The sequence below is a fragment of the Pelmatolapia mariae genome, linkage group LG9 (assembly GCF_036321145.2).
Source record: "Pelmatolapia mariae isolate MD_Pm_ZW linkage group LG9, Pm_UMD_F_2, whole genome shotgun sequence".
In the NCBI taxonomy this organism is placed as follows: domain Eukaryota; kingdom Metazoa; phylum Chordata; class Actinopteri; order Cichliformes; family Cichlidae; genus Pelmatolapia; species Pelmatolapia mariae.
Genome location: NC_086235.1, coordinates 24,495,669 through 24,508,132, shown reverse-complemented (window position 1 = coordinate 24,508,132; position 12,464 = coordinate 24,495,669). Strand labels below are relative to the sequence as shown.

At 40.1% G+C, this 12,464-nt stretch overlaps 1 protein-coding gene across 1 annotated transcript in view; it reads right to left on the bottom strand.

Annotated features, from left to right (window-relative positions):
* ofcc1 (orofacial cleft 1 candidate 1) overlaps positions 1 to 12,464 on the bottom strand; it is a 120,055-nt gene that overhangs the window by 62,266 nt on the left and 45,325 nt on the right. The window contains exons 2-10 of the mRNA XM_063483218.1: positions 8,930 to 8,952; positions 8,743 to 8,813; positions 8,186 to 8,361; positions 5,713 to 5,817; positions 5,003 to 5,086; positions 2,654 to 2,878; positions 2,228 to 2,325; positions 744 to 830; positions 585 to 655 (exon numbers count right to left, since the gene is read on the bottom strand). Coding sequence (XP_063339288.1) covers positions 585 to 655; positions 744 to 830; positions 2,228 to 2,325; positions 2,654 to 2,878; positions 5,003 to 5,086; positions 5,713 to 5,817; positions 8,186 to 8,361; positions 8,743 to 8,813; positions 8,930 to 8,952 — 940 coding nt within the window. The remainder of the gene's footprint in view (positions 1 to 584; positions 656 to 743; positions 831 to 2,227; positions 2,326 to 2,653; positions 2,879 to 5,002; positions 5,087 to 5,712; positions 5,818 to 8,185; positions 8,362 to 8,742; positions 8,814 to 8,929; positions 8,953 to 12,464) is intronic.

The following is a 12,464-nucleotide window of genomic DNA, read 5'->3' as shown; positions in this document are numbered from 1 at the left end:
TTCAATTTCAGGCAGATGTAGCCCTAGGTGATGCATAGAAAGTCTCCCATGTCTAATAGCCACCCACCATTGATATCAGAGGGAATTTACAGGGTTCAAGGCTGTCGAGAGGAGGTCATCTCGCTAAACTCCAAACCACATTCATCTGACAGGGCTGGTGTCCGACTGCCACCCACCCATAATACAACCCGGTGCGAGACGAGATGCTGATGTGTACAGTGGTGTCTTGATTTTATCGTGTCAGCCGGCGTGGTAGTCCGTAATTACTTAAAACTTAAACATGCTAAGCTGATTGCCTTTGGGGCTCTCGCTTCAAGATGTGATGTGTGATCTCTGAATAAAGCGGATGGACCAAGAATTGATGCACCTCCGAGCCCAGTGACATGGACAGATTTCTGTGCCCCGGAGCCATAGTACCCACAACGCAATGTCTGCCGACAAGAGAAGCCATGCGGGGGACACATGAATTACATTCCTTCCCGAACGTCAGTGGGAATACAAATGCTTTTAACACAATTAATGATTACAGTCATGTGACATAAATTTTACATATGGAAAGAAATATGAAATGGGCTGGACTTTACCACTGAAGCAGTGTGTTCATCATGGGTTGTGGTCTCACTGCCTCATCGCTGTCTCTTTGTGAACCGGGCTCCTTTAATTTAAAGTGGATATGTTGTGTTCTCATATGTAGCAAAACAGCAAAATCTCTGCTCTGCACTATACAATACATGATCATTTACCTTAAAATCACCAGTGAAGAAAGCCATTAGTCTTTTCTTTCTCTTTGCCCACTCGCTTCTCTTCGGGGGTCCATTCTGAGCCACTTGCTGAAAACATGTTCAAAATCACATGCACGCGTTCTTTTAGATGCAGCTTTGTGAAACAGTGCAGTGCACCATAATGGCAGAATTAAGCACAAGGAGCAACTGTAATGCAATCTGCAGGCAATCGATACCGAGCCAGACCCTAAAGACATGTAGCGTTTGATGAGTATTTCTGCCGGTTTTACATTCAGTCAGCACATTCACACTCCCCATTCAGACACATTGACACTGCTAAGTGACAATGTCTCGCACTGCAGCGGCTTTGTGCGGCAGAATAGAGAAAGAAGAAAAACGCTATTATTTTTAAAATAGATGTGAAATCTCTGGTGGATAATGTGCTTTCAATGGGAGGTGGGAGTGGAAACAGTAGGAGAGCGCATACATATTATTGTCGAATAAGATAACACCGATCCCACTACTGATACAGTACACAGTAGATGCCGCTGATTATCCAGTGAGGGAAGATGAGTCAACTGTTGCTGTGACTTCGGAGTGACAGTAAGTCATTGTTGAGTATTGTGTTTCCTGGTTACATTTACTTTCTATTCATGTAACTTGATACTCTCTCTCCTCTCTTTTCAAATGGGATTAGAACTAAAAATACAGTGGATGGAAGTCCTGCATTCCTGTGTTTACATATGCATTAATGTGTTTCTTTGGAACCTAGATTTGCCTACACAATGAGAACCTGCTGTTCTTGTATCCACTCCCATTTCTCTTCTGTCTGATCGAATGCAAACACTTGTTTTGAAAGAAGCTTCAGATCTTAAAGCTAGTTCAGAAAATCCTCAGTTGGAAAATGAAAAGTAGTCATGATCTTTTATTTTTTTCCTGAAAAGACCATGAGACTTGTAAAGCACTGAGGAAATTCAGCTTCTGTTAGAAACAAATATGCATAATAATGCACAACAAAGTGGAAAGAGAGAATAAGAGAGTCTGCATAAATCAAATAAATTAATGGTTTGAGCTTATCATATGTAGAATAGAATATTGATTTAAAATCCATGTTCTAATTTTGAATCAAGGATGAATGAGTAATCTAACCTCTGAAGTACCTTGAATGCCCGCTGTTCAAAAGAAACATGAGTGCATTCAGCTGAGACCATCTTCCAAGAAAATGAAATGGATTGAGAAGGGAGGGAGGGGGGGGGGGGGGGAGGAGGTTTGGGACAACACAGAAAAGAAGAAAAATGGAAAATGAGAAGAAGAAAATTTAGCCAAGGAAGTTACTCACTTTGCAAACAGGCATGTGAAGAGACAAAAAACAGATAGACGTACATGCACACATGCACAGACTCTATGTCCATTAGCCAAGCCACTGGTACACAGCATAATGGACATGGCTGATGTGCTGGTGAATATGGGATGATGACACAGATATTCCTCTTTGTAGCGCTGACCTGCTGCAGTGAAAGGCTGCCAAGCATGATCATGTCAGGCCGCACGCGCTCCTTCAGCTGCTGGGTGTAGTGGGGGATCACCTCCTCAGCTGTCCTCACTGCAAGAAATATTACAGAGGCAGCAAAAGCATTCTAATATTTAACAAAACTACAAGATTACCAAAGCATGCATGATTCTTTGAATATTATGTCAAGTCTCCTATTGCATCAATGATCCAATCGTGCAACCCTGAATTGAATTAATTAATTTTGCAATGCTGAAATAATATCATGTTACCTTAAACTTTGATTTTATGAGACATTTTCTGCTCTCCAATATATATTTGTTTTAATCAGATAATACATTTAATTTAGTGCTATAAAATAGTACTATGTATATATGTATAGGATCAATCAACATTAAAACGAATAAAAGGATAGCATTACTTTTTACAGTGCTCTCTCTGCCCATTACCATCCTCCCTGCTTCGAGTCCAGCCTCTCCTCCCAGCTCAGTACTACCCTCAGCCTGGGTTTTGGCAATGGTATGGGCCTGGGAGGGCCTGGAGCCCGAGGCATCACCACCACTGTGGAGCAGCAGTCGCCGCTGAAGCACCAGATCACCCGCCTTCACCTCCAACACCTCCTCATCCCTGGAGGCTAGCAGCGTACCTGGAGAGATTCGCATCAGTGGACATGTGCAGACACACGCACAACAAGACATACACAAACACACACACGCACACGGATTTCCACTCATAAACACTGGAACATGCATTCACATACTGATGGATGAGCATATTTAGCACATCCAGAAACAGGCACAAACTGATAGATATGTGTATGTTTGCAAACAGTATGATGTACTGAAGTAGAAATTTTTACAAAAACACAATGGTGAACAGTCCAAAAGCATCATATTCAATTCACACATCCACATGTTTGGCTTAAAACTATACTGAGGCAGAACTTTTGTTTAGAGAATGAGCAAAAAAGAAATGCTGAATCCTATAATGTTAGCTTTTTTATTATAAGAGGTGTACAAAAACATCTTTTTTTAGTTAGTTTTTTTTTTTTTTTTTTTTTTTTTTTTTTAAATATGATGAATCAATGAATATGGCACATTTCATCAAATTGCTCTATTTCAGTAAAAGCCATTCTACAGGCTAGGCTAATCTAACATGCCCAGACTGAAATGGGACCAAGCCTCTAAACTGAAAAAAACACATGCAAAGTAGTTTTAAGTTAGTAACCTAAAAATCATTACTGAATGGAGAGAGGCATTGTTTGCAGTAGCTTATCATGCTCGCTGTTTCTGTTTCAGTTTTGCTGTACTGCCTCTTTGGTAGAAATATGATGTATTCTTCAACAATCTCTATATTCAACGTGTGCAGTCCAACGTGTGCAAGAGCCAAATCTGTTATAACTGCTTAATGCTTTTCACATAGAAGCTGATAGCGACGCCTAACGCCTTACAGAAAACCAGAATACCAGTTTTGTGGTCTTTCATCTCCAAGCCAAAGCAAAGGAATTCATCAAGATAAAAAAGAAGAAGAGCTGAAGATCCAAGGCAGACAGACAAGACTTCTCCAGGTTTTTTTTCTTAAAAAAGGAAAGAAACAAAGCTCCAACACTGGCCACTGTCCATTTCATTAATGTTTTGTTTTATTCAGGTTCTTTCTTGTGAAATGTGTATGGTGCTTTGTGACAGGCTGTAAAAGCGAAAACAAAAGCCTGAGAAGCAGTCACAAAATGTCAGGATCAGGGCTGACATACTCTGAGCCCTCTGCAAAGAACACTTGAAGCCTACACCGGTGGGAGGCATCCATACAACTGCATAAGGTCATTGTCTTGAAGTCTATTGTAGCTCAGTAAAGTGCTAACTGGCAGTAGTGTTGGACAGTACAGAAGTACAAGCTCTCTCTCTCTCTCTCTCTGTTTTCCTGTCTCTCTTTCCTTCCCTTTCTCTCAGCCTATTGCATGAAGCAACTCTTAATCCAAGATCCTCTTTACTTTCTCTGTGGGATTTCATGAACATTCCGAAACAATGGATGGGGTTGCTAATCTCGGTGGTACAGCTAAATCCAAAACAATAGGAAATAATACAAGCCTGCTAAATTCTACCGTGTTGAAGCGGGCCTAAACCCATCACTTGTGCGCTGGAATTACAAGAGAGATGTGCGTCATGTCAACAGGATCTGGTATGACTGTCTTCACCCAGAACAATGCTAAGCTTAAACCATCTCAGTATTGCCTGGATGGCTACATATTTAAATGAAACTGAGCTAATGAGAAAAGGCACGACTACTGTGAGACAATAGCGTTGCTTGGAAAGCACCGTCTGTTGGTGAGCGTCCCTTTCTAGTTTACTCTTTGTTCTATGGTAGTGCTGCTTTTAGTGTTAGTGGGAAATACAGCATCATATTTTTGGGTGGATGGTTTCTGTTATTTACATTTAACATTTTAAAAAAGTAGTACACAGAAGAAAATATGACATTCTTGTTCACAAAATTGTGTTTTTAATGATATTTTAATACAGATGGAAATTAACAGAAAGATGTATCTCTAAAGTTTGAAAACAAATTTAGTGCTTCTGCATCTACACTAACCAGCATGTCTGTGAATACTTATACCAATGATTTAAACCAGCAATACAAGCAAATACATGCAAACTAGTTTAAGTGATACACATAGGTTAAATGTGCAAAACTGGATGAATTTTGGCTAATTATCACAATAAATCAAGGACCCACAAATCACTATGGCACTGTAGTATAGCTAATAGGGGATACATACCAGGTAAGTCAGTGAAGGTGTCTTCGTCGTCCAGCAACGCAGTTATTCTTTCATACAGTTTCTTTTCATCAGCAGTGAAAGTTTCTGTAAATCCAAACAAGTATATTTGAATGGTGCCAAAAAAAGAAATATATTTTTTTGTGTGCTTTAATAATTACTTTCTACTTATCAGCCAACTCAATCTAAACTGCATCTTAACATGCAAATTAGTCGTGGGGAAGGGTGAAAATCAAGTGTATGTAGAGGGGTAATGAAATGGGAGCATTAACATGCCTGTTAGCTGGCCTGTCATCATGTGATGAGATTTGATTTGGTGGATCCTTTGATATTACACGGCAGTGATATCCAAAAGATACAGGTGAAATGCCTTCTCCATTAATAGCCAGGTTTCATTATAACATGCATATTACTTGGCTCCCAAGAGCTCGCCTTTAATAGGCCTACTTTAGGAGGGGGCTGCAAACTCCTGATATGGCTCTGCACGTGTCATTTGACGGGGGGGAGAGAAAACGCCACGGTGAAATGAAAACTGACCAATGATACATGACCTTCATCAATGACAACGACTTGGGTAGCCAATCTAGTGATGCCATCACTTGGTGTATTTACATAGACCGCCGTGGCATCACGAATGGCAGCCTGTTACTAGTGATCTCTCTCACCCCTCTTTAATGAACCGAGGAGAACCATTATGACAGAGAATGGCATACTTAATTCCAGCTCATCTTCAGCGCTGACCCCAGTCGTCCTGCAATGCCCCGAGTCCGTCTGCCTTGTCGATGACGGGTCAAAGTAATTTTGCGCACGTTCATTTCCTGTGGAAAGTGCACGATGAGGAAAGCGAATGAGAGAAAGAGGGATTGGGAGTTGGCGGGGTGGTAAGGGAGGGGAAGGAGGGAGTTGTACAGGTTCAGGTTAGTGGTTATTAGAAGCACATGAAGCAAAATGTTAATTTTGAAACCCACACTGTCGAAGGGCAGTGGTAGTGGCTGCTACTAGATAAGGCAGAGCCAAGATGAGACAGGAGTTCAGAGGCGCAGAGAAAGAACTGGGAAAAAGACTCCTGGGTTTCTCAGTGCACCTCTCCACGGCCTGCGGTGCTCTGGGGCCTAATTAGCATGCTGCAAAAGGTCATGGCAAGCAATCTCTTAAATATGACTGCCATATGTTTTCCATGTTCAAAAGGAACTAATGAGAAAGTCTACAAGCCCAAAAGTACCTGGAATTTCAAAGACAATACCAGCTAAATACTCCGAGGTCAGCGGCCTAGAGAAGGAGGCAAGTTTGGGGGAGCAGATCCAAAGGAAAATAACTTGAGCCCATGTCTCATTGACTTCTTATTAGCAATCACTGACCTATGGGTATCAAGTCTGCTCCACAGAGTTTATGGGAATCAGTTGGCTCAGGGGCACTTTCTATTAAAGGTACACCCCACCTACAGCTTTTTTTTAACCCCTGGAATCATTATCATTGCAAGCCTTGAATATTTTGCTCCAATCTAAATTGCTTGACTTGTATTTCTCAGATTGTGGGGGTAAAAATGGATTAAGTCATGTTATATATTCCACACAAGGCGCGTTTATAGAAGTCTGAGGGCTTCAGTGATTGGTTGCATAAAAATGCGAGTTTGTTTGCATAGAAGGACCACTGGCCACTCGGCCACTACCCCCCAAAAAAATTCCACAGAAATTCTTTTGTGTTCTTGTAAAATATCTGCATGAGGTTTTCATGCTCTTTCATACTCCAAGTTAAACACTCAGACTGAAATACTTATTAAGAGTCATGCTGCTACATGACTCTTCAATGGTGTCATAAATTGACTGTGAAATTCACATGTTAAATCCCGGTACATTGTTAGCAGAGAGTTTGAACAATTTCTCCGCAAATAGCTCTGAGGTTATGAAACCCTTTTTTCAAATACAAATTTGCATAATGGTAGTAGCTTCGTGAATCGCCTTTTGAATCATAGCTGTGATTTACCTAAATAGTCTGGCTGCCCTCCAATTCATCTCTCTAATGAAAATTTCAATTATCTGTTCTTACATGCACAATATCTGTAACTAGCACTTCTTGGCAGCCAGAGATACTGTTAGCAGAGACCAAGAGATAATGAAAGAGTCTGGAAAAGGCCAAAGTGTCACAAACATGGAACATTTTCTGTTTGGATCTTCCAGTAAAGGCACACAAGTCAGAAGTGCTTATTGCGTGCTACTGATTCATAGTTTGTGGATTCAGAGCCTATAAATTCTTCAGTGGATGTTCAATTTTATTCATTTGCAGTGTTTCAGCAACCATAAATTGCCTTCCTAATCAAGTCCATGTAAAAATGAAGGGAGTCCATCAAAGCAGGCTTCCCTTGTCCAATTGCAGCGCTACTCTGAGTTACTGGCAGTCAGATGTAATGCTCCTCTCTGAACGGATGGGGCTCGCTCTCTGATTCCGGATTTGGTCGCCTACCTTGCAAATCCTTCTAATGGATATTGACAGTGTTTAATTCACACCAAATGCGAGCCGATGGTGGGAGACAAGAAAGAGCAACTTGAGAATGAACTTTTTTTTCCACCCAGGATTTGCTCTGCCTCTTGTGCATAAAAAATAATGACAAAATAGATAATAATTACTAGCCATACACAGCAAAAGCAAAATAAACCATATTAAATCAAGAATCTAACATGTGACTCATCCCCGAGAAAACTGGCACACTCACAACCTCGAACACATCCTAATTTACCATCCCATTCCTCAAGAGTTCTCTCTGACATACTGAATTATAAGGGGGCATATTCGTATGCCTGATTGGCCTTAAGCCGTGTTTCGGGGGCGTTGTGAGTACACCACACAGACAGCGGATCGGCTCGGTAGCGTAGTAGCGTATGTAAATGCACTCTCCTATGACTCCAGCCCACCACAAGGCATGTAGCCGAGAGTGGGAGTCAAGGCTGATTGTGTCGAGGGTACTTCTAGATAGAGATAGAACACCCACTACTGTAGCGTTCTCCAGCGAAGGAAGAAGTTATACGAGGGTTGCTTGTTAGGACACGCTTGCTTTGGAATGCAGGGACCAAGGGCCCCCCAAATGGAAAGCTACAGACTGAGAGAAGGAAAGAGGCAGTGAGAGAAAGGTTAGATCAGGAACACATCTACTGTCAACAAATTTGAGGCTAATGAAGAATGAAGCTTCACCTCTTTCTTTGGCAGGGGCTCGCGGCTCCATTTTTTTTTGGTGAGCTGCAAGGGTGCTATCTGGCCTGTCACCTCGAATTTCTCTCCCGAGCCAAACCGGAGGAATGGAACGCTCGGTGCTTCTTTCTCCATCAAAGGCTGGGTTTTCAATGCCCACCACATTAGCTCTCGCTTCTCTCCCTGACAGAATAAATAGAAACATAAATGAAAATACAATGACACGCAGGGCCGAGACAACACTTACATCAAAGTGAGTCATTAAAAGAAAAAAGAAAAAAAACAAGGCATATTTATAAACAACAGAATTCTATTGGTGCTTTGACTGCCCCAAAATGTTCAAGCGCATCCTCCTCGAATGATGCTAAAACACAATTAGGTTAAAATTAAATCAGAATCTTGCAGGAGGAGGAGAAAAAAAAGAGGAGAAGAAGAAATGATTAAAATAATTACAAATTGCGCCCTGACAAGCAAGAGCAAAATTTAGCCCAAAGCCATTTGTCTGTAATTAGTTAATTAATCCTTACACAAATTATGAGCAATAACTCATCAAGCAGGACTCACCCATCAGAAATTCAGCCGACTTGGATTTCTTCTGCTTAGGTTGCTGCAGAGCCTTCTGCTGTAACTTCTGGAGGGAAATTGTTAAATGAATAAATTAGCTGCAGAATGAAGATCATCATTTATGATCCGCAACTAACGCAGTATTTTAAATATGGGACGACACTGAAATGTCATTTAATTTACATCGCCGCTAAAGGGGTCAAGCACTAATTGAACAACAGGAGTGGAAAAGAATTTAATCATAAATAGATAAGAAAAGTTGACATGAATGTGTAATGAAGGTCACATTAAAATACTTCCTCCTTGTTTCTAAAAAGAATGGGCAACAACACTCGCGCCTGGAAAATTATGCATTTTCTTTCTTTCTTTCTTTTTTTTCTGCACAAGCTGCATGAGAGTACACCGTCTCGGTGTGCAAATGAGTATGGAAATCCAGGCACACTTCTCATTACTTCCATTCACATGAACCCAACCTAAAAACCCTCAAAGGAGGGAGAGAAGTGGTGTTTAAATAACATCATGTCAGGTCTCCTGCATTTGGTAAAGACAGATTTTTGATGAAGGACTTATTCTTGAAGATGCCACAAATTTAATATAAATGGCGGCAGGGGGAATACAAAGACAGGCTAAGTCAACACTATTCCGACTTGGAGATGTAGGTGGTCTTCACTGGTATGAAGTGGAAAGAAAAAAGAAGAAGGACTATAAGAGAGAAAGTATGGGTTTCTTTGAAATCAGGAGTATGTGGAACAAACCCCGCACTCCCACATTTCTCTCATTTCTGCGGACAAGCAGAACAATAAGAAAGCCGAGGTAAAAAGCATAAGTAGTTGTTTTTGTTATTGATATGTTTACATAAGAATGCGCCATATAAAAGAGCTTTGTTGCTCAGAGCGTATGGAGCTTTTTAAGCATCATTTTATGCAGATTTCAGTGATGAACTGTGCTCATGCCCATGAACAGCATGTATTTGTATACAATATTTAATTTCAAAGGAAAAATCAAGGGGCAGAATGGGTGGGGAGGGCTTATTTCAACTCTAAATGACAGAGCAATTAAAATAGCAGAGGACTACTTCCAGACCAATCTGGTAAGAGGAGTTTTTGTAAATCTGTTTTTACATTCAACAAGCCCTACAGCAAGACATTCATTTATACCACTGAGATTAATGCTTATCTAATTGTAACTTATTTAAAAACCATTTTCTTTTCGACTGGGTACCAATCATTTTCTCTGAGTTGCACATACAAAAATGAGAGACAAATTTGGCATTGGTGAAGATGTCTCCATGTCGTTTCTTTCATTTTCTTCTTCTTCTCTCTCTCTCTGTATTTTTTTTTTTTTTTACATTTCAGTAAACAATTTACAGAACTTTCTGCACTAATGTTCAGGTGCATACTCAAATTATCGACATTCCCTGCAACAATTAGAAGAAAATTAATCAGGTAGTTCTTTTTTTTGCTAATAAAAATGCACACACTCCTCATTTTGTACACCAGACAACTTAAATAATATTATCCTGTAAACTAAAGCAGTGATTTGAATAAGCTAAATGGTATTTGCATTCTTTATATGGTATTAAAATGCTGATTGTTATTGGAACCTCAGAGCCAATTCCGAAATCCTTAATGACTAAATCTAAAATAATGTCCATCCACACTACATTTTTCCCCCTTGACACTAAAAGCTTGTTGTTCAGCCTTTTAACAACACATACTGTGATTAGAAACATTTCAAATTTGTTTGCTACTGTAATTGATTTTCAGACTAGAAAAATAATCTTTAATGGTCTGCATATATAAGGCCTTTCAACACAGGTGTTTGCTATTATTGTTCAATGTTTCTCCCAAGGACACTGTGGCATGTGGCTGGGAATTGAACCACAAACCATCTGAAGAGTGGACGTTTAAGATGAAGCCACCCTTTATGCTAGTATGTTTGAGGTAATTAACAGCCTAATTAGAAATATCTGCAATATCATTTACTTCATAATTTATAGCAGACTTTACATTTTAAGCACATAACATGAAGGGTTTTTGGGACTGTTCTTTTTTCTTTCTTTGTCTTTACCCTGGTTGTCCTCAAAGCATATTTTGTATTACTCTGATTTATAAAAGTTCCCATGTTTCTAACTGTGCATAGTGTGATAGGTTCATGCCCTGCAAATATAAGTGTTAATTTGAATATAAGGTAACCAAGTAAAGAGCCTAGACTCTATATGGTAGCCCCAGACTCAGTGCTCTGGGTGCACATCCTGCCATGTAAAACTCTCTGTCATGAAAGCTAAGAAAGGACGGTCATTTAAAAAAAAATAAAAAAAGGCCAACTAATTGGTCAGGTGCAGGACTTACTATGCAGTACACTGGGAAATGTGAAAACCAGCCCAAGCCAAAGTTTCTGCTGTTTTTTGTGACTTTGCACAAACATGTGTTAAACTTTTGGAGCCGCACCAAAATTACACGCCAAGAAATTTGGATGTATTATACCATTCACAACAGCCATACTGTAAATAGTAGCACAGCACAACAGGCCCATTCTCTTCTCATCTGAAGGCATCTACATATGCCCCTTTAAATCCACCCACTCCACCTCATTTCACTGTGAAGCACACCAAATGCTTACTTTGCAGCCAACATGGGAAAAAAATCATTTACAACGGGTGACAAAAAAAGAGAATCATGACTTTTTTCCCTTTCTTTCTTTTTAAATGTGATTGTTGTCAAAAGGAATTGAGCACAACAATGCCTTGTTCAGTTCTTGTTGCATTCAAAGGCATAGCTAGAAGGGCTTGGGGAAGACCGCTTGCTGCTAGGGGCTGGTGGGCACAGACCAGCTAGAAAGTGAATTTTGCATACTGTACGGATCATCGCCCAGTTCAGCCCAGTCACATTGAATCTGCCATCAACCAATTGTGCTTCATGAAACCGTCAACCCTCATTTACGTCTGCCTGTTTTCTTCCCCACACAGCTGTAAACAAGGCCCCAGCTTTGAGCTGTCTTCCTCTGTCCCTGTGCGCGCTGCTTGCCAGGGGAGAGTAGACAGCAAAACCTTGTCTTCACTGAGCTACTTAAAGCTACCATTTCCAGACAAGCACCCTGCGCACTAGGCAAAGGATTCAGGGACAAGAGTGATTCTGGAAGTGACAAGAGTTTTAAGAGCTTTACACAGAGATCCCATAATGTGTTTTGTGTCTTCACTGAGCTCCGACTTGTACCTAAAAATAATTTCTTATTTGTCTTGATCAACACAGTTTGAATCCAAGGGGATGATACACACAGCGAGTCATTAATATACATATGTGTGTGACTACACATCATAACTATATGCAATAAAACAATGTGACACGCAAAAGTTGAGCCTTGCTAAATCAATGAGCACTTTTGTTTTCATGTTGACAAAGTCTCTTTTTATCTATCCACATAATAAAAATGGTTATATTGATAAAATGTCATAAGAATAATTAAAACATCTACAAAGCATCTTTATTTAAATGAGTATAGATAAGGTTAGCATTTTGTTTCAAAAGCATACAAAGCCAATTCTACCCTTAAAATGTGAAACCGTCTCAATTTATAGAGCAGCCTTATATGTGCATGGTAATTGTGACCCACCAAACAGTTTCTTCTAAACAACAACCGCGTCAGTTGGTGTAGACAGAAAACATAATTAGTATTCAAGCTTAATTAATCTACGCTGGCCCCCTTTAAGTGAATTAGT